Here is a 20,201-nt window from a genome sequence, read left to right on the forward strand (position 1 = left end):
TTTCACATCGGCTTTTCACACTTGCGTCCTAATTTAGTTTTAGGCTGCTTCCTTGGCTGGACATGGCGAAAATACACTTCATTAAGTTGTTTATTTCTCCAGAACTTAGTAGTAGATACACGTAAACAGTCTGTATATAATGTAATAATATAATATAATATAATATAATATAATATAATATAATATAATATAATATAATATAATATAAAACACATAGGCCTATTACATATTTGTATTACTTTTGTAGGCTATTACTTATTTTATGACTGTTTATACTTATAAAAGTTTATTATTTTAATTTAATTTATTTTTTAATATATATTTAAATTGGTGCGTTTGTGATAACAGTACTGCATTTGACAAGTAAAGCTGAACTACATTAATTTTTCATGGTTATATAAGAGTAATGTAGGCTATATCATCATATACCCATATTTAAATTAAATGAATGATTTTATTTTTTGTCAGTGTAAAATAGAAAAATAGTACTAAATTGTTATAATTAACCTGTTATTAATTCAAACTCAAATTTAAGAAGAGTCAAATGTACTTACGCATTCAGTTGGTTCAGTTCAGTTGGCCGCTAGTGGGCGCTGTTGACTGCTGAATAAACCCCTTACGCATTCAGCAGTTTCTGTCGACCTCAACCTAAATAAAAGCCTTTATTTTAAGATTATTGGCCATATGGGAATCTAAATCCACCTTTGTGCATGCATTGAAACACGACAATAACAATACAATTTATTATTTAAATGAACAATGATATTATAAAATATAATAAAGAAAAAGAGTGGTACTAATGATTAGGATGCATGAACAGTAGGTACTATATTATGTACTTATTAGTACGGTTTCCTGTTTTTCGGTGTAGTTATTGTAACAGCTACGATTACACACATTCTACCACGAGTTCTCTTTGCAATGCAGAAATGTCATAAATCCCTCGAACTGAAATCTGGGTTGGCGACCTGAAGTCCGATATATTCTGTCATAGCTCGACCAGTCGCCGGGCGACCGTTTGATTGACAGGTTTCTCTCCACGGCTACCTGTCCAATGAGAGAGCAGGTGGGAGGAGTCAACGAAAAACTCGCTCTGACAAATATTCCGTGTTGTAGACGCTCGCAGCTACTTGCAGTAGAGAGTCGCGCAGAGGACAGAGCATCCCGCAATTCACGCGCACAGCATTTCAATCCGGACCCGCAGGGCTCGAGCCGCAGCTGTTCTCTGCTCTTGTGCGGGCTCCACGTCGACCCATGAGAACTTTCATTTGACTTCATCGTTTCATTTTATTTTTATTTTCATTCACTAGTCATTCTTATGTTTTGTTACACCCAATAGGCTGCAATTAATTCATTCTTGTTCATCTATTCCAAACTGCCTCATTCGTTTTTTGGAAACTCCGGTGGTTTTTCCCCTCATTTGCCTGCCTGAACGGAATTACCTCGCATTTGGAATTGGTAACGTTACCTGCTTTGCCTTTTATCCACACCGGGGGGATTAACTTCCATGTCTCCACGGACACCCAGCACTTCGGCGGCGACGACACGGGTCGCCTTCGTGTGAGGAATGTACGTGCTCCCCACGGCCGGTTGATCGGAGTGTGTTCCACTCAGTCGTTTATTTAACCGAATGAGAAACTGCCTGCTGACCGCAGTGCTGCTTTCTCTCATCTCGAGCAGGACTAATATAGGAGTAGCTCTTCCCATCGGGATGGGTCACTTCTAACCGGGCACCTATTCAGCGTGTTTTTTTTTTTTTTGTTTGTTTGTTTTTTTTACTTTTTTTTTTTTTCCTGGAACGGGGATAATATTGAGGATTGTCACAAGCAGCTCTCCAACAAGACGCTTTCTTTCTGTTTTTTTTTTCGAATTAGAAATTCCCGCGAAACGGAATTTGACCGTAACGGTCGTAACGGACCATGGGCGACACTCTGTGGAGATATTACTTTGGAGTTTTAGTCATCGCGTGCAAGGTGAACCTGTCCCGCGCGCTCATCCTGGACTCCATATACTGGAACACGACGAATACCAAGTAAGTGCTGGAGGCGACAAAGCTCCGTCACATCTTAGCTACCCTCTCTCACTCCTTCAGAGCAACGTTCAGACCCTGAAAGTGGGCGATGTTGGTCAAATCACGGCCAGTAAAGCAGGATAAATGGCTTTGTCCGGTGTTAAGGCGTTCATTCTGTACTGTAAATGAAAATGAACAGCAGGTGATGTGGATCGTCGAGCTGAGGCGAGTGACGCGTTGTTTCCACTCAGGGGTTGAGAACATTGATTTAAAAAAATGAGTCGCATTTCACAGTAATTAATAATTCCTCGTACTAACTTGTAAATTTGAGGCAGTAAGGGAAAAGGAATAATAATAGTTTTGAATGGCCCCACAGGACCTCAGGTCATAACTCTTGAGAGGATTTTTACGCACAGTGATCTTAGCTGTTTCATGACACAAAATTATTTTGACAAAACAATTAAGGGAAATCACAGGAGAGTAATTTCATATTTATATAGACAAATGTGAAACGGTGATTTATGTTGGTTAAATGTCCAGCTGAGGAGTAATGTTTTATTGAACTGCGTAGGCCCCAACTCCTTTAACGGTGGCTAACGTTACCTCAGAAATGTGTGCCTCCCAATCCTCCTCAGACAGAAAATCATACATTCAAACCGTTTTCAGCAAATTATAATTTTAACTGATTTCTTGATTTCTGCTGGTCGTGATATAGGCTTATTTATTTATTTTTCTATTTTTCCCCTCTAATTTTAGATGTGATTAAGCATTTTTTTAGAGGAATCACGTGTATAATTCTCTAAAAAAAAAATCTCTTGAAGGACGTTTTCTCCTAAAATGTAAAGTAGGTTTTTTTTTTTTTCCTCTCTCGTCAGTGACTGCGAAGATGAGCGCACGCGTAGCACATCGGCGCTGAATCTTGCATTAAAACATCGAAACATCAAGTAAGGCTGAAATTCACAGGGGTCTCGAGCGCTTCGCAGAGAAACTCCACGCTCGTTCAGTAATGCACCCTGGGCTCTCGGTCCGTTTTTATAGAGAAAGACTTCTCTCTTTTACCCCTGCATGTATAGGGCAAGGGACAGCATGGGTAGACCGCAGAACAGGTGTCCCGTGTTGATAATTACGGTCTTTAGTTGCCTACACACAGGTAAAAGAGGCTGTTTTAAGTCCTCTGGCAGTGTCGCAAGCGTCCTTAAGTACGTTAATTAATAAGAGTGTAACTGACCTAAAAGGCTTTGCTCTGCACAGGATGCGCCGGGATTGAGTTGTTGAGAGGATCTTCGGTCTATTGTACAAAGCGTTATTTATTTATTCATTTATTTATTTGCGTGTTTGTTTGTTTGTTTATTTAAAAGCGAAGTAACTTAATTTAAAAAACCCAATTCCAAATTTTGCTGGGTCTAAATTGTCTTGAGAGAGAAAAAAGGTTAGTATGTATGCATGATGAAGAATAAGGCGACTGTTCGTCCCTGTATTTGTAAGAAATTCTGCAGTGAGTGGAGAAATATATATATATATATATAATATATATATATATATATATATATATATCATATATATATATATATATATATATGTAGAGGAGTATGACGTGAAGTGATGAAAAGTCATTGAAAGGTTGTGGCCGTCTCTGTAAACATTTTTAAAGCTTCAATTAAATGTTTATATTTCCCCAAATATTGCATGCAGTGCTCTTGAGTAAAATTTTAATTCAAAGATTAGTACTTGGAATACAAATGGTAAACAAACGATTTCTAAAATATCCAAATTTGATCTATCATGGAAATTCTTTGGTCAAAAAGTGTGAGAGTAGTTTAGATTCCTCACCGTTTGTTACAGTTCAAGCAGCCATGTTCATTATACATTAGCGTTTATGTTTCTGGGTGATTACAAATCTAAGTATTGCGTAATTTTACTTAGTTTGTAATTTTGTTTTTGTGGAGTAGTTTGTAATTGTAATTACAAATTATTTTAGTTAGTTAAATTTGTATAACCTATACTGAATGTGAAGTGTCACCACCATGTCGATAACTATTGTGACATCTTCATTAATGGAGACCCAGCGCGACCATGAAGTGACCTCCAGTGGCGTGTCTCTCTATTGTGTGTGTCACTGTAAATATGCAGGCCTCATTCTCCCCAGGCAAGCCGGCGTTCCATGGAGTTATTCACTGCACACATTCCTGCTGTTCTGTTGGGGCAGTTCAATGTATAGTTCTTTGTAGCACAGGACTAAATGGTGATGGCACTGAAAGCATTGTTAGCGTTGGCTGCATTTTAACCATGTGACAAGATAAACAGAGCAATACATTGGGACATGGCAGGAATCTTGTTACATTCAAATATATTTGTATGCATTCTTTCTTTCTTTATTTCTTTCTTTCTTGCTTGCTTTCTTGCTTTTTGGCTTGTTTTATTTCCTTTGACATTAAATGATTTCATGATATGAATTCATTTTTCAATAATAGATGAACTGAGGAGAACCTAACTCCCATCTTGTATCGACTCCAGTTTCATTTTAGAAACACAAATACCCAGTAAACACAAAGTAAAGCTTACTATCTGAAGATTAGAGAGAAATCCCATAATGCTTGTGAGTACCAAGCAGCACTATGGGACATCCCTTTATCTAAAGTATCAGTGCTGAGTAATGGGAGAATTGTGCTTAATACCTGTACTCTACTCCCTATGGCCTTCTGTACATGAGACAACTGTCACCAACTCCCACAATACACAGTCACTGAGCGTGTGTGTGTGTGTGTGTGTGTGTGTGTGATAGCTGTTTTTTTTTCCCTCCCATTGCAAAAATGTGTGTCAATCTAGTGTGCAGTGCTTTTTACCCCTTCACTGCTTTACCTCTGATGTATCAGTGTAAAGACTCCTTTCCCCCCTCACTCTTCTCTCTCCCTCTTTCTTGTTCCTTCTGGTAATCCATTTTGTCGGAGGAGGAGAAACAAAAGCAGCCTGCTCTACACGTTTTCAGTCAAAGGAGGTCCCCCCTTCTCTTCATTAGAAGATTACATTGCTTAGCAGGGTTCTGATGGGGGCACATCCATGGCTTCATACACATGCAGATAGGGCATGAATGAACCAGGAGCGAGTGGGCCATGAATAATAACTACCCCTTCCCCCTTTCTGCGTTTAGGGGGCAGAAACTTCATGATAGACTGCTAGCAAAAGGCTGCTATGATTTAGATGCTGAGTTAATAATTTTCCAAATTTGTCGTCATCATATTAGCAGATGGGAGGGATTGTTTTGCCGCTGGGATAGAGCGAGGAGAAGAAAGGGGACTGAGGGAAAAGTGTAACGTCTAGTCATTGTCACAAAGAGAAAAAAAAATAATTTTTAAATGGCATTTGTGTTGCTTTAAAATTTGAGGAGAGAGCAGACGAGGTCTTTCGGGATTATGGATGAATAGATGAGGAAAACAGCAAAGAATCAAGGGATATAGGCTGACAAAGGGATAATGAGCCTTTCTGGTCAATTTTCCTTCTCACCCAATTCAGGTCTCGGTTGCAAAGCATGATGGAGCGATTAAACCGTGAGATGTCCGTTGATTTATTTTGTCCCCTGCTTTCTATCCACGTCTTTCTATGGCCAGTGAACCTCTATATTGGTCTGATGATTGAAAGTCAAACAAGTTCCCTCCGCCCATATGTGTCCGTCGCCCAGTGTTGCTTCAGATCTTCGGGTTAAAGCGCTGTGTTCCTATTGGGGCAGGATTAGGCTACTGCTGTCACTGTGTCATGGCTTGGCCCACACAACTAGAGATTAACACGGGAAAAGAAAGAAAGAGGAAAGCTGATGGACAAAGATCCATATGCAAAAGCACCATTTGAAGTGAAATATATGAAATCATTGTTGAACAGAGTTTATCAGGAACACTTTTGTTGGTTTTAGTTTTAGCAAATCTGTATTTTGTCCCCTAAGAAGTCCTCCAAAAAAATGAAAAATGTTTATATCATGCCTAAGTTGCCAGAGAGAGTCCTGAAAGTCTTATACTCATCAACCACGTTCTCTTTTGTTTTGCTTTAATGTCTATAAGTTTATGTAAATGACTTAATTTTGAAGTGCTTTTAGAAATGCTGCCAAATATGAATATATACGTTTAAGCACAAGTGAATGAGTCAGTGGGAAGAAGACAAAAAGAAAAGATAAAACAGATGCCTTGAGATATAAGAGGGGAAAATGTGGATCACAAATGAAATTATGGAGAAACGTCCTTAAGAGGCACAGCCATGTCTCCTTAGATGTACTGCACATGTCCTGACCATTCGCTTTTACACACACGCACGCCTTTTCTGACTTAATGACTTCTCTGTGAGCAGCTGCAGTCTTGTTAACAGAATGAGCGGTCTGTGTTAAACGTGTGCAAACCCTTATTCTGTCATCCTTTTCTTTTTCACATTCACATGCCCCAGAATATTTACACCCACTAGGAGAATCACCAAGGCCAAGGTTGGGGGGTTAAAGTGAGTCTTTTAGACAAGGATTAAAGCCATTTACAAACATGAGTGTGACCTCTGGCTTTATTTGTTCAAATACTTTTACCCCCACTTTTATGTCCCGTTCCCTACTCAAAACTAAAACTAGACTGTTTTAACAGTGGCTCCTGTAAAATACAGACATGTAAAACACCCTTTTAATAGCGGATTGTGTGCGTATGGGCTGTGGGGTGACCTTGTAAACCCCGTGGTTTAAGATAATGACTGGCTGGGCTGCAACAATGTGTATAGCAGCTAGCATGCTGCCTATCTCTCCCTTTCACTGCTCAGTTGTGTTTGCTCATTAAATGCAATAAAACAGAGGTTAATAGAATTAGCATGTGGTATACTATATATGAATGTACACTCTTATAAGTAAAGATGCTTTATTGGTGTTTTAACATTTCCAATGCACAAAAGGTTCTTTATAATTGAAGAAAGGTTCTTCAGATTATTATAATGTTCTTCATACTAAGAAAAACTGTTCACTGAAAGTTTCATTGAACCAAGAATTGTTCTTCATTGGGATTGCTGTAAAACCCCCCTTTTGAAACCTGTATTTTTAAGGGAGGAAAGGGATTCTGTTGCAAATGTAAATTTTTTCTATTTGGGAAAAAAATAGCAGATTTGTGGTTTTGTAAGTGTGTGTGTGTGTGTGTGCTTTTTAAGGTGTGAACATGTTTTACTCTGGGAATTTACAAGTCTCACCCTCTTCCTTTGAATGAACCCAAGGCAAATATTCGAACACATCACACACATATGCAAGCAAACTGTTCTTGGCTTTTCAAATAAGCTCGCATAGCGATAAGACATGAGCGAGATAGCAATCCAGTGTTTGGCTCGAGAGGATTTGCGTGGCTAGATCTGTCGTGCAGATAGTCCTGACAGCTACCGTACTGCACGTCTAACACACGCACACAACAGCAGAGCAGTTTCCCAGCTACTTCTAGTCCCTCGAGGCAGATGGCTGAGAGCGTCGCCTGATGCGAACTGCTGCGTTTTTCCTCCTTGTTTCTCATGACATAATTTTCTTTTCACAGCGCTGTTGTTTAAGCGCTTGGCATCTGAGTGACTATTTGCCTTTATTCTTAAGTATGAGCCGTGAGTCAACACCTTTGTCTCATTCTAGCTGCTCCATTTTCTTTTCTGGTTTCTCATGAAGAAACTTAAAAACACTTGCGCATGCAGTTTAGGATCGTTTCATTTACTCTCTTACAATTTTATTATCCAGCTAGTTCTTTAGAACCTGTTTTATCATTTAAATCACTGCTAAATAATTGATCATCCTCTTTTTTATCATTGATCAACACTGTGCTTCACAATCCAGCCTATTTTTGATCCTGAGAGCCATTCGAATATTATTTATCGTCTATGATGTGTCTCACTCTCTCTCCATCTCTCTTTCTCTCAAAGGTTCGTGCCAGGACAGGGACTGGTGCTCTATCCACAGATCGGGGATAAGATGGACATAGTTTGCCCACGCATGGAGGGTGGCTCTATGGATGGAGTGGAGTATTATAAACTCTATATGGTTCCTCTGGAACAACTAAAGTCCTGCCAGGTCACAAAGGCAGATACGCCTCTACTCAACTGTGTCAAACCAGACCAGGACGTCAAATTCACGCTCAAATTCCAGGAGTTCAGTCCAAACCTTTGGGGCCTGGAGTTCTTTAGGGGGAAAGACTACTACATTATATGTGAGTATATACCACCCATGCCGCACCGTTCTGGTCAGTTACGTTAGCTTTTTTTGGATTTATGTGGTTTTGAGTATCGGGAAAGGTTGACATTGAGGCGTGAACAACATTAGCAATGTTTTAGTGAGTCATGGTGCAAATAATGACACTTTATATCACATTTGCTAGTGTTTGTTTATGTTGGCTGGAATAGTTGTTAGTTCCAGAGTTCCAGAGATGGAAGGTTTCTGTTTGTGAGTGGCATTTGACCATGAACACGTATGTGCACAAACACAAAAGACTTCTCGTATTCGCTTTGTATCATTTTGCATGTGAGTTGAATTTTCACATTTGCGAGAACAATAACTGCTCACCTGGCCTCAACTCACACACTTCAGGCTCAAAGCAAGCGGTTTAAACAGCGGGTGAGGTGGAAGAGAAATGCAGTGATCTAGCAAATGGAATAAAACGCACACACACAAACAGAGACTGCTTTGATACACAGCGTCAATCTCATTGCCCAGACCTGAGCTGTTCTCTCGCTCTCCCTCACAATGAGAGTTCACTTCCAACATAAGGAGAAAATCCAATTTTGCAGTTCTGGGAAAATTCTCTCCTCCTTTATTTTGCTCTCTCTCAGTTTCTCTTAAGAAACTCTAATTTGTGGAAAGAAAAGTGAAAGAGAGAAAAAGGAGAAAGAGAAATTAGTTCATTTTGCTGCATTGTAGATGATAATTGCCCTGGTGTACAGCTGGAGTGTGTGTGTGTGTGTGTGTGTGTGTGTGTGTGTGCGTGTGTGTGTGTGTGTGTGTGTGTTGTGAAGAGCAGAGACGTATGACTGTTGTGTGTGGTAGGGGGTTTATTCGATAAGTCATTCATTAAAAAGTTTAATCCTAATAGCTCTGTTTAATCACTGTCTTTATCAATTGGATCTGCTCAGAAACCAATCAGATGATTTCAATCCCTTATAAATGTGTTCATCAAGCCAAACGTGTGTGTGTGTGTAAACAATTAGGATTTTTTTCTTTAGGTCAGTAGTATAGATATTTACTTGGCCTTACAGCTTTTTCACATAAATACGATAAACGGCTATTTTTGAGCAAGATATTTTTAAATGTGTCAAAAAATATATATACATATATTGTTCATTGTTCACTGTATTTATAATACGGTTCAAATGGTTGGGCTCATTGTTTTTTTTTTACTTTTATGCAACAAGGACACATTAAACTGATCAAAATTGACAGAAAAGACTACACCGTTACAAAAAACAACATTCTATTTCAAACTATTTATTTTCTATTTCAAAAGCTGTTCTTTTGAACATTCCGATGATCAAAGAATCCTGAAAACAATGTATTAAAAAATATTATGCATCACAGCTGTTTCTTAATAATGTTAAGAAATAATGTTATAAGATAATAGTGTTTCTTGAGCACCTAATGACATTAGAATAATTTCTGAAGGATTATTTGACATTGATGACTGCTGAAAATTCAGCTTTTTCCATTACATGAATACATTTCATTAAAGTAGAAAACATTTATTTTAAATTGTAAAACGGTATTGCTGTTTTTAAATTTTTTATTTTATTTTGCAGCCTTCATAAGCATAAGAGACTTCAAAAACATAAAAAAAAAAAAAAAAACCCTTTACAGGCCCTAAACATTTTCATACATCATGACAGATGTCTGTGTATAAACACAAAATATGTTTGTGATAAAAGCATGCAGTTGGTCAGCTGGGCTAAAGCTCACTCACACTGACCCCGGGTCATCATCCATCTTTATTGCTTTATTGTTGAGCCCTGGTGTGTGTTGGTGTGCGCTGGCCAAACTTTCAAATGGCTCTTCTATTGTTCATATGCAGCCTGATGCTGATGACTCTGATATGATTGTGTGTGTGAATATGAGTTTGATGTGATCTGGTCTGACAGACTGCCCTCGAGCCGGGAGCCAGAAGAGAGATACATGATCTAAATATGCCAAGAGAGAGAGAGTTAGAGAGACCAGGAATGTTTCATAAAAAAAGAATACAATGTGCAGAAAGATGTGATAATTGAATAAAGCACAGACAAACTACGTCCATGTAAATCTTAAAGGTGTGTTCAGTAATTTAGTCCCTTAAGAATAGAATAATAGTTCATTAGGAACAAAAAAGTGAGTAGTGCATAAAAAGCTGAATGTAGCAGGTTTACATTCACAGATTTAATTGTTGTTTCATCAGTTTTAATTAGGACGGTGTCTGTAACTGGTTATTCTTCAAGTCAGTCTATTGTCCTAATCTAATACAACAGTACACATGTCGTGTGTATCCTGGGATTGGCAGAAACATTTAGCAGGTATCTTAAGTTGCAGGTTCAGGGCCTGAAACAGAGAGAGAGAGACAATTTCACATTCTCTGAATTAGTTTTCAGACTTCCTCATACTGACAGATGATGAAAAATTAAAACGATGCCCCTTAGCAGCTAGTTATGTAACAGCATGCCATTTCCTGAGGGCGAGCATGTCAGTAGAAGCCAATGATGATGGGCATTTATTACTGATAAGTGATAAATGATTTATAACATTAAGTCATTTATTGAGTTTAAAGTCTTTACTATTTTTATTCTATTTTTCACTCCTTTCCTTTACATTTCATTGTTTTATTTGTTGTAATTTCAGTTTTTTATATGCTTTGACAATATTATAAAAAATTAACAATCATGCCAATTAGGGATGCACCGAAATGAAAATTGTTGGCCGCAGCTGAAGCCAAACAAAGTGAAACACTGTGCCGAAGGCCGAATACCAAACACGGTTTTTCACCATTGCATAAATTAAATAGCCAAAATGTGCTTTAAAAATATTTACTTAATACTGAACATTTTTTTTTACATTCTAACAGACATTCTAACAGACATTATACCAATTTAATTAATTTAAAATTAATTAGTAAGTAGAATAATATTTTTGGGCCATTTTTGAGACCCCCTTCTTGAATCAGGCATGCATTTTTTTTACTGTACAAATAAATGCAGCCTTGCTGAGTAGAAGAGACTTCTTTTAAAACATTAGAAAATAGTTCAGATCCCAGTCTGAACACTATGTGTGAATGCTATAATAAGTGTATTAATAGAGCTGTTGTAATTATTATTATATGCTTTTTATTTTATTTTACAGAACAACAGTAAAATTACAATAATAACATTTGCTTTTTCTTAGCTTTTATTTTGGCAGAAGCCCATAGGAAGACCTCAGTGCTTCTTTTTGTTGACAACAGTAGATTTATAAATGATTTTCATTACGAATTTGAGAAGACGTTTGTTGCACATATCACATTGTCACATGCCTTGTGAAAATTCATAAAAATGTTACTAAGCAACTGACGAATAACACTACTTCAGTGCAGTTTTTCCTCTCGCTTTGGACTTAGAACCCTGGTGCCGCGAGCTCATGCAGCGCTGTTTGAATACATGCAATTCATTTGTGTATTAGAAAACACAACATTCTGCTGTTTATTTACTAATTGTTTAAGGGCATTTTGCGATTTCAGTCATCATACAGAAACCAGCAACTACCACCTCTTCCACTTCTCATCGAAGACATGCGACGCAGTGCTAAACAGTCGCTCGCTGTCAGTGCTTGCACTGATTTTTGCGTCTTTCTCAGACAGTTTTAAATGCTTCTACACTGCCGTCATGTTTGTTGCATTAGTGCACCCCTCTATTTGATCGTGTCACGTCATTGTTCAGTATATTTGAATAAGTCTTTTTGCTTATTCACCGAACAACGAAAGAGGTTTTGTTGATATTTCCGGCCGAATAATTTAGGTTCCCAAACATTCGGTGCATCCCTAATGCCAATGAAGCATTGTTGACTTTGAGAGAGAGAGACATAAAAAGAGAGACATGTTGTTTGGCTTTGTTCAAAGCCAGTGAAGGCATTTCGAGGTGCCGTGCCATATTTTATAAGAGTAGATGTACAATGTTTGTATGTGTGTGTATTGTTGTGTGTCAGCTCTCATTATTGGCCTGAGTGCTGTTCACCTCTCTGTGACCCTGACGCCATGTTGATCAGGTCAATCTCCACAACAACAGCTACAGCTCATCATCACAACTCACATTCATATTCAAGTACCTGTATTGCTAAAGCATTAGTCAAGGTATTAATAGACTTTTTTTTTAATATAATAATAATAAGATTAATGATAATAATTATTGTTATTATTTAACAAAATCATTTTATGTTTAAATATAATTCTATGCAAAAGTTTCTAAGCATTTAATGCCTGTTGCATGGTGTCATTTTCCAGTCCTGTCCCACTGGTTTCCCTATTGTCATGGCAGGACTTTACATATCTCGCAGTCTGTTTGAGCTTGATAGGGTTTCACCAAACAGGTATTGGTGTCAATATTGGGTTTTTGTGTCCACATGCAGTGCACAGACACATTTATTTAGCTGGGAGCATAACCTAGTCTACTGTTGTTTTTATAAATGACTCATAGCTATACAATAAATACTGCAGCAGTACTACTACTACACTACTGTGTGTTTTCTATAATGGTGGGCACTTTCCTCTGGCCTGTATTGTTTTTGTACTGCTCTAATGATTTTTTTAAATTATTATTCTTTTATCAATGCACAACATTTTCAGCCTTATTTTTCAATTTAAGTATTTAGCTTATTTATTAAATTTTTTTTTTTTTCATTGAGCCCTCTTGCTGCTCTCCACAATGAAGGTTTCAGGTTTTTACTATCCATTTGGGGAAATTTGGCCTTCACAGTGTAGGCCAAACCTGTTCCACACAGGTATCTTTGTATTCTAATCAACTTGTCACTTCATCTAAAATTAAATAAACTGTGTGTATCATGTGATGGTATACTGTTGACCTGCAATGTGAGATAATCATGTGATTATTGTTTAAGCAATGAGTTTGCTTTAATGAGTGCGTTTTTAGGCTCATTTGCCAGATTTATGAAATGAACACACTGAAAGGAACGCAAGCCATTCAGAAGCTTTACATGTAATGAGCTTGTGTTCTTCTCAACACTAAAAAGCCACAGGTCAAAGAAGCAACAGAGAGAGTCAGATGGTGTCATGCTGCAGTCCTTACAAACAAATAAAGAAGAAACACAGAATAAGAAAGATCCATCACATGGCGCACACATAACTCACTCACTCCATCCACTTCATCTAAGTGGAAGCATTGGGAAAAAAAGTGATGACTGGGGGACAGGCGCCTCATAGACTCCAACATCCCTCCCATGTCTCTTTCTCTCTCTCTCTCTCTGAATGCAGGCCACATTGTTCTGGACGCTGACCAGACGTTAAGCCCTTGGCAGCTCGTTAGCTCTGTGTTACTGACCCAATAGACCGCAAGCCTGCCGGGCGTGGACACACATGCACTTGGCATAGCTACATTGTTCGGTTACAAGACCACATAGGACCCAGTGGCCAGAATACTGCTGATAGTTTGTTTAGCAACAGATAATGACGTCAAACGACTTAATTCAGTTCAAATTCATGTTAATGTTAAGTCGAATTGCATTTAGAAAACTAGTTTTCCTCACTTCATTTTTTAAGCAAGTCCAAAATCTGCTCAAAAATTATTCTTTTAAAATTATTTAGTCTATTTTGTACACTTGTTTCTTGACAAACATCTGCTGTGGCTAAAGCGCTACACGCTCTTAAGCACGCTCCAAACCTCACATTCATTAATAGCTCTCTCTCTCTGTGCCTTATTCGCTAAATTATTAACAACCACTCCTGGTGCTAGAGGCCCTTGCCTCACTTGTAAACAAAATCAGCTTTTTATTATTCCTTTAATCCTTCTTATTTCCTATTGAATTGTTAAAGAGCAATGGCACACTTTCTGACCATTTCATCTTTCAACACCAATACAAACACAATTTTGGCCAGTGCAAAAAAATAAAATATAATAATATTAATAAATGGCACAGCTAGGACTACTAAAAGTTTGGTTACATGATTTATGAGGTTTCTGCACAGAGATTTGACTGCATGAATATTCATTAGTTGTGTTAATGTTGCAGTTACATCATCTAAATAGCTTGTACCCTCTTTGATCAATCTCAGTTATGTATTTCTATATATAATAAACACAAGTTGATATCATGTTGCTAAAGATCTTGTTTTTGTAACTGTGTTTCAGCTACATCTAATGGAACGATGGAAGGACTGGATAATCAGGAAGGAGGGGTGTGTAAAACCAAATCGATGAAAATCATCATGAAGGTTGGACAAAGTGAGTAATCGTTTAACTGTCATGTGTGTGTGTGGGTGTCTAATAGCTGCTTTACTGTGGGCACGAGGGTGTAGAACAATAGCAAATCCCTTGAAACCCGCTGCAGACCCTGCACTGTTATTAATGACAATTATTCATAAATCACCTCACCAGTGAAATCTGTAGTAATTACCATAGGCCACACCCACCAACACAAGCGACTGAATTTCTCTCTCTCACTCAAACATACAGACACAAGCTGAAGGTCACTAGATTAATCATGGCTGCTTGTGTTTTAATGATAAACACACATACACTCTCATGGTCGCTATCAGTCACACACGCACACTTTTATTTCGCTGAGCAGCATGAAAGTAATAGCTCTCCACATGAAAATGCATACATATATCAGAGTGATGAATGTGTTTCTTATCTATGTTTTGCAGACCCCTCCGATCCCATTTCCCCCAAAGAATACCCAACCAGTTACCCTCCCAAACACCCCGACGCAGGGGGCAAGGAGACCAAATCGAATGAAGTACTTGACAAGCCTGGTACGTCGCACACTTTATCACCTCACACACCTGTAAAGGGACGCTCACTGATTCATCATTCTCTCTGCTTTTTAATCCCTTTTTTGCTGAGCAAGTACCAGTCCTCTGTCACAAGGATATGCACACTGATTTGTTCTTATAAAATCCTTCTGACAAGTAAATCGTTAACGTGACAGAGCAAGACGGACTTGCTGGAACGCATTCATTTTAGAATTCAGCTTCTCTCCTTCTACGTTGAAGCATATGGAAATCAAAGTCATTTGAGTGGAGTGTCTTAGGTACAATAATCCACTTGTAAAACAGCCTGAGTGTGAGTGTTAGCAGCTCATCTGTTCCGCCAGACTCATCTGGGCCATTCCATACAAACTCACTGGAGTCCAGAGCCGTGCAAGGTCACTCTGTCCACAGCTTTCCATGATCACGGAGTGTTTCTTAGACGTTATCTATCCTAATACATATTTTTGAGTTCAAAATGTCTTTCAGAAAACTGACGGCTTCCACAAGCACATAACAAATTCATTTAAACCATTTAGATAAAGGCAATTCTTTTTAAAAGAAATTATCTTTTTTCCTCTCTCTCTCTACAGCACTTACGCTGCTACTCAAGCTTTGTACTCTGGTTTCTTCTTGAAATTTGTTTTCACTGCACTTCTAATACTGTCGGCTCTTTTATGATCAATCACTTGTGTTTTCTCTCCTTTGGAAGTTGCTTTGGATAAAAGCGTCTGCTTAATAAATACATGTAAATTTATTTCACCACACATAAAAGATGTTTCATTTAGTGTTAAGGCATCTTTTTAATTTCTTCCTTCCACTTCCTTTCTAGTCTGAAAGCCCGTTCACACCAAGAACGATGACTAAAAAAGATAACTATAACAATATTAGCATCCAGACCAGTGGACGATTGTTAAACTATATTGTAGTTATCATTATTGTTATAGTTATCGTCATAGTCCTTAATACTAGTTGCTCGTTGTTTTTTTGCTAAGTTTATGTTGTTTTTCCATCTTAGATGCGTCTCAACAAGGAGAAGAGAAGGGAGATGGAAATAAATCGTCTTCAGTCATTGGCTCAGAGGTTGCCCTGTTCGCCTGCATCGCCTCGGCCAGCGTCATTGTCATCATCATCATCATCATGCTAGTATTCCTCCTGCTGAAGTATCGACGACGCCATCGCAAACACTCGCCTCAGCACGCCACCACGCTGTCACTCAGTACATTAGCCACTCCCAAGAGGGGTGGCAGTGGAGGCAACAACAACGGCTCGGAGCCGAGTGACATCATCATCCCGCTTCGGACTGCTGACAGCGTCTTCTGCCCACATTACGAGAAAGTAAGTGGCGATTACGGACACCCCGTTTACATCGTACAGGAAATGCCGCCGCAAAGCCCAGCAAACATCTATTATAAAGTGTGAAAATGGACACGCTTCTTTCGGACATTTTAACTCTAACCCCCCACATGGCCCTCGAAGAACCCCCTGTGGGCGGAATCGACACCTGAGCTCACCCTCGTTCTGCCCCCTCTTATTTTTTTGTTATTCTTGTTTATTTTACAATATTGCTGATTATTACTCTCAGTATAGATGTTGCTGATGGTGGAGTGACTCTCCTGATTTGCTGCTCTTGCACCTGCAAAAACGAAACAAACAAATAGAAAATGACAAAAAGGAAAACAGAAACCCTCCGGGTGACTGACGTGCACTACAACGAATACTATAGCGTGTGTACGAGGGAGTGTGTGTGAATCAGACGAGCGGGGGAGAGGGGGTTTGAGGGGGTGGCCGTGAGAAGAGAGGTCAAGACAATGAATCTTTCCTCTTTTTTCCACTACATCATCTCCCTTAAAGACACACCACACGGAGATGGAGAAGAGAAGTGACATGACAGTATCACACAGCAAGAACTATGAACTATGATTGGCTGATCCGTTTCAAAACAGGAAGTGAATGCAGCCTACTGACCAGAGCTACAGGAAGTGGATTTATCGAGGAAGCAGGAAGCTCTCCGGAGCCTACTGTTGGACATTTGAATGGACATCATCTGTTTTTGCACGTTCACTCGTACTGTTTTCATTTACATTAGCTCTCCACATTTGTTCACCTCTACAAAATGACTCACGATGTTTACTTGAAGTCTTTTTGTATGTTTTTTTTTTTTTTTGTGTCTCACATGCATTTCTTTTTGTCATTCCCAGTGCAGTCCACTTGCAGATTCGTTTGGTAGAAGACATAGAGATCCCTTTGTGCTGGTTTATGTGCTGTTTAGTAGCGTGGAAGACACATACACACATTTCATTTTTATATACGTCTGCTGCCAGGGCTGGAAAAATGAGACAAACAGAGAAAGAAGGAAGGAAGGAAAGAACGTCGATATTTGGTACAGTTGTTCCCCTGTTGCCTGCTGGGAAGGTGGAGGACCCACATGAACACTTTAGCAGCACTTTGAAAGCCTCACCACCTTTCCCACGTGGAGTACAAACTCAAGAAAACACATTAAGACAGAGATCGCAGGGAGCAAATTACTCAAGACGTAATAGCAAAATCTGTCATTTTTGACACAAAATGGCCGCCTTCCCCAGGCATGTCGCTGCAAAAGTTCCTGTTATTCTAGTATTTCTGCCCTCACACACACACACACATTGTCGTTCACCAGTAGCCTGTGCAGATTGTGGAAAAGAGGAACTGGTGCGCTACGTTTATGCTCAACAGCACAGGGACATTAAGATATAATTGTTTAGTTTTTAATGAAACAAAAGAATTAATTAGCATTTCTCTATGGATTTGTTTAGCTGTAGATGAAAAGGGTCGGAAAGAGTGCATGTAGACTTTATTTATGATACCACACAGACAGGTTGGTGTGAAACATCAAGAATATGAATAATTTATGGTGAATCTGCACATTATGCAAGCTTCGAGTTTTCCTTTACGTTGACAGATATTTCTCCATCTCGCTGTTTGCTTTTTCCATCGATCCCCACACGAATAGCTGCCTTTTGATGACAAACACACACACATACCCGCACAAAAAGCACATGCGCTCATGGCCAGGGAAGGGGCGGCTTTGGAAGGAGCCCTCAGGGAAAACAGCATGTTGGGTTTTAAAATAGCCGAAAGGAATGAGAGGGAAGGGCCAGAAACGGACCAAAGGAAGGGCACGTTTAACAGAGTCCTGACTAAACCAACTTCTCTGGCCTGCCTGTCTCTGTTGATGAAGCTCAGATGTGCTCTGGGTCGAAATTAGGCCCCTTAATCTGGAAGGAAAGCAGTAGACGTGGGTTAGTGAGCATACCAGATGAGAACGAGCGCAGGCTAAATGTACTAAATTGCATGAAATGGGATCTTTCAGGCTCCAATTGTGGGAGGTTTCTGGAGGGGAAAAAAAACACATTATGATCGATGGAGGTCACAAGTGGACTTAGCGTGCGTTTTAGAGAGGAAGTCGCCAAGCAGAGGCCAGAGTATCCCACAACCCGCAGCTCCCAGAGGATTTTGTAACCCCTTTTGTGTGTGTGTGTCGTCATTCGTGCGAAACCCTTTGTGAGCAATGCCAGCCTGCAGACAGTTATCTTCATTTGTTTCTTACATTGAAATCAAAATTGGTCACCAAAGGTGGACTTTGAGAGTTGAAAATGTCCACAAACTGACTGTGGATTGCCATAGTCGCACATTAACTGTTCATCCATTTTGTTTTCATTTGTTCATGGAGGTTCTTGAATCTCACTGAGAAGCCAAGCCTTGTGTGATCGGAGCTTTGTGCCTCTGTAAGAGGCCACAAAATCTGCAAATATGCAATTTTTATTTATTTTTATAACAATTGAGAAAAAAAAGATGATATACGTTCACCTATGGAAAAGTGTTCTTAACCACTGAAAATTAAATGAAATAATACAGCATACAAAAACACTACAACCCGGTGTGTTATTATTATTATTATTATTTTTTTTTTTTTTTTATGCTGTAGGTTGGAGGTAAACTGTGAAACATGAACACTTACACACACAACTACATATTGAAGACTGAGCAGTTGTTTCAAACTATAGAAGACACACATGCCACAAAAACTACAAACATATTGCTGTTCGGTTTCTGTCCTGTATGGGCTAAATATGACAATCTCCTTAGTTTCTTTGAATCCGAAGACACTGTCCTGGCAAGCAGGTTGCAAACATTCCCGTTGCATTTTAGGAGCGGTATGACTTAACTAGTAGCGTAAGATGTTGCACCGATGTGGGCGGAAGGTTTGCGAAACGCTGGGAGAAGTGTCTTCGGGCCACTGTAAAATGCCTTGCTTGTATGGTCACCCTGAGTTCACGAGACTCTAGTTTTTGCACCGTACATCTGTAGGTGAGAGGCTGTATATACGTTATTGTTTGTATTGTATATGGATCCCCGGTTGTTACGATAGCCTTATTCTCACATTTCTAGCAAATAAAAAAAGTTAAGAAAAAAAAAAAAAAAAAAACATGATTCACTTCAGTTAAAAGAGAGCATACTAATTTTTTTGGTAAATGACTTGTGTAAATATTGACGATGAATACCCAATAAATTGTTTTTTATAAACTCTTAAGTAAGATGTTTTGTATAGAAGTGGAATTTTTTGCTATGTATTTTAGCTAGCACTCGTCAGACCCCTCCCACTCAACCCTTTTGCACTGTTCCCATGGTGATCTGGTTTAAAAACGAAAATGAGATAAAGAATTGCCAAACTGACTGCTTGCTGCATATTTGTGCCATACGTGTGTACCATAGATATTTATTTAATTAGTTCTTTGTTTTTGCTTTTTTTTCTATTGGATTTTTCTACCCAGTTTGTACACAACCTCAGTATTATCACTTGAGTTTTTCCCTAACTTCTCCATTTCCTGTTATCTTTCTGTCGCTATCGTTTCCCGATGGCCCATGCGCCCATCCTTCTCTCGCAGTAAGATCTGGTCAGGACGTGCAACCTTATAAAGATATAGAAATGAAATGGCACACATTCCACCAGTCTGTTACAAACTGAAAATGTTTTTCAATAAAATGTTTTTCCTATGGAACTTTCGGTTCTCTTTTATGTTTATTCGATGTGGCTCGGCACGTTGTGTCAGGTGGAGTTCATCCGTTTACAATTAGACTTAATTTTTCACCATCTTTCCTGAAATGAATGAACTCTCTCTGATATTCATGAATGAAAACCTGCCCAGACACATTTGAGGTTGGTTCATAAGCTGTTAACAATGTTGTGGTGCAACTTCTGATCATTTTAC

General features: G+C 38.9%; 1 protein-coding gene across 1 annotated transcript; it reads left to right on the forward strand.

The window, feature by feature from the left end:
* The first annotated feature begins 1,105 nt into the window (after window positions 1-1,105).
* Window positions 1,106-19,986, forward strand: LOC109111067 (ephrin-B2a-like). Its single transcript, XM_042763748.1, has 5 exons — window positions 1,106-2,032; window positions 7,913-8,196; window positions 14,330-14,422; window positions 14,848-14,955; window positions 15,968-19,986. The coding sequence occupies exons 1-5, from the start codon at window positions 1,920-1,922 to the stop codon at window positions 16,369-16,371; spliced, it is 1,002 nt and encodes a 333-aa protein (XP_042619682.1). The 5' UTR covers window positions 1,106-1,919; the 3' UTR covers window positions 16,372-19,986.
* Window positions 19,987-20,201: the final 215 nt, after the last annotated feature.

Source organism: Cyprinus carpio, chromosome A9 (assembly GCF_018340385.1).
Source record: "Cyprinus carpio isolate SPL01 chromosome A9, ASM1834038v1, whole genome shotgun sequence".
Classification (NCBI taxonomy): domain Eukaryota; kingdom Metazoa; phylum Chordata; class Actinopteri; order Cypriniformes; family Cyprinidae; genus Cyprinus; species Cyprinus carpio.

Excerpts from the sequence above, each read along its gene's own strand:
- LOC109111067 (XM_042763748.1), top strand. The coding sequence starts at position 1,920 with ATGGGCGACACTCTGTGGAGATATTACTTTGGAGTTTTAGTCATCGCG. Across the intron at positions 8,197-14,329 it reads GAAAGACTACTACATTATAT|CTACATCTAATGGAACGATG; the intron begins GTGAGTATATAC and ends ACTGTGTTTCAG. Across the intron at positions 14,956-15,967 it reads TGAAGTACTTGACAAGCCTG|ATGCGTCTCAACAAGGAGAA; the intron begins GTACGTCGCACA and ends TTTCCATCTTAG.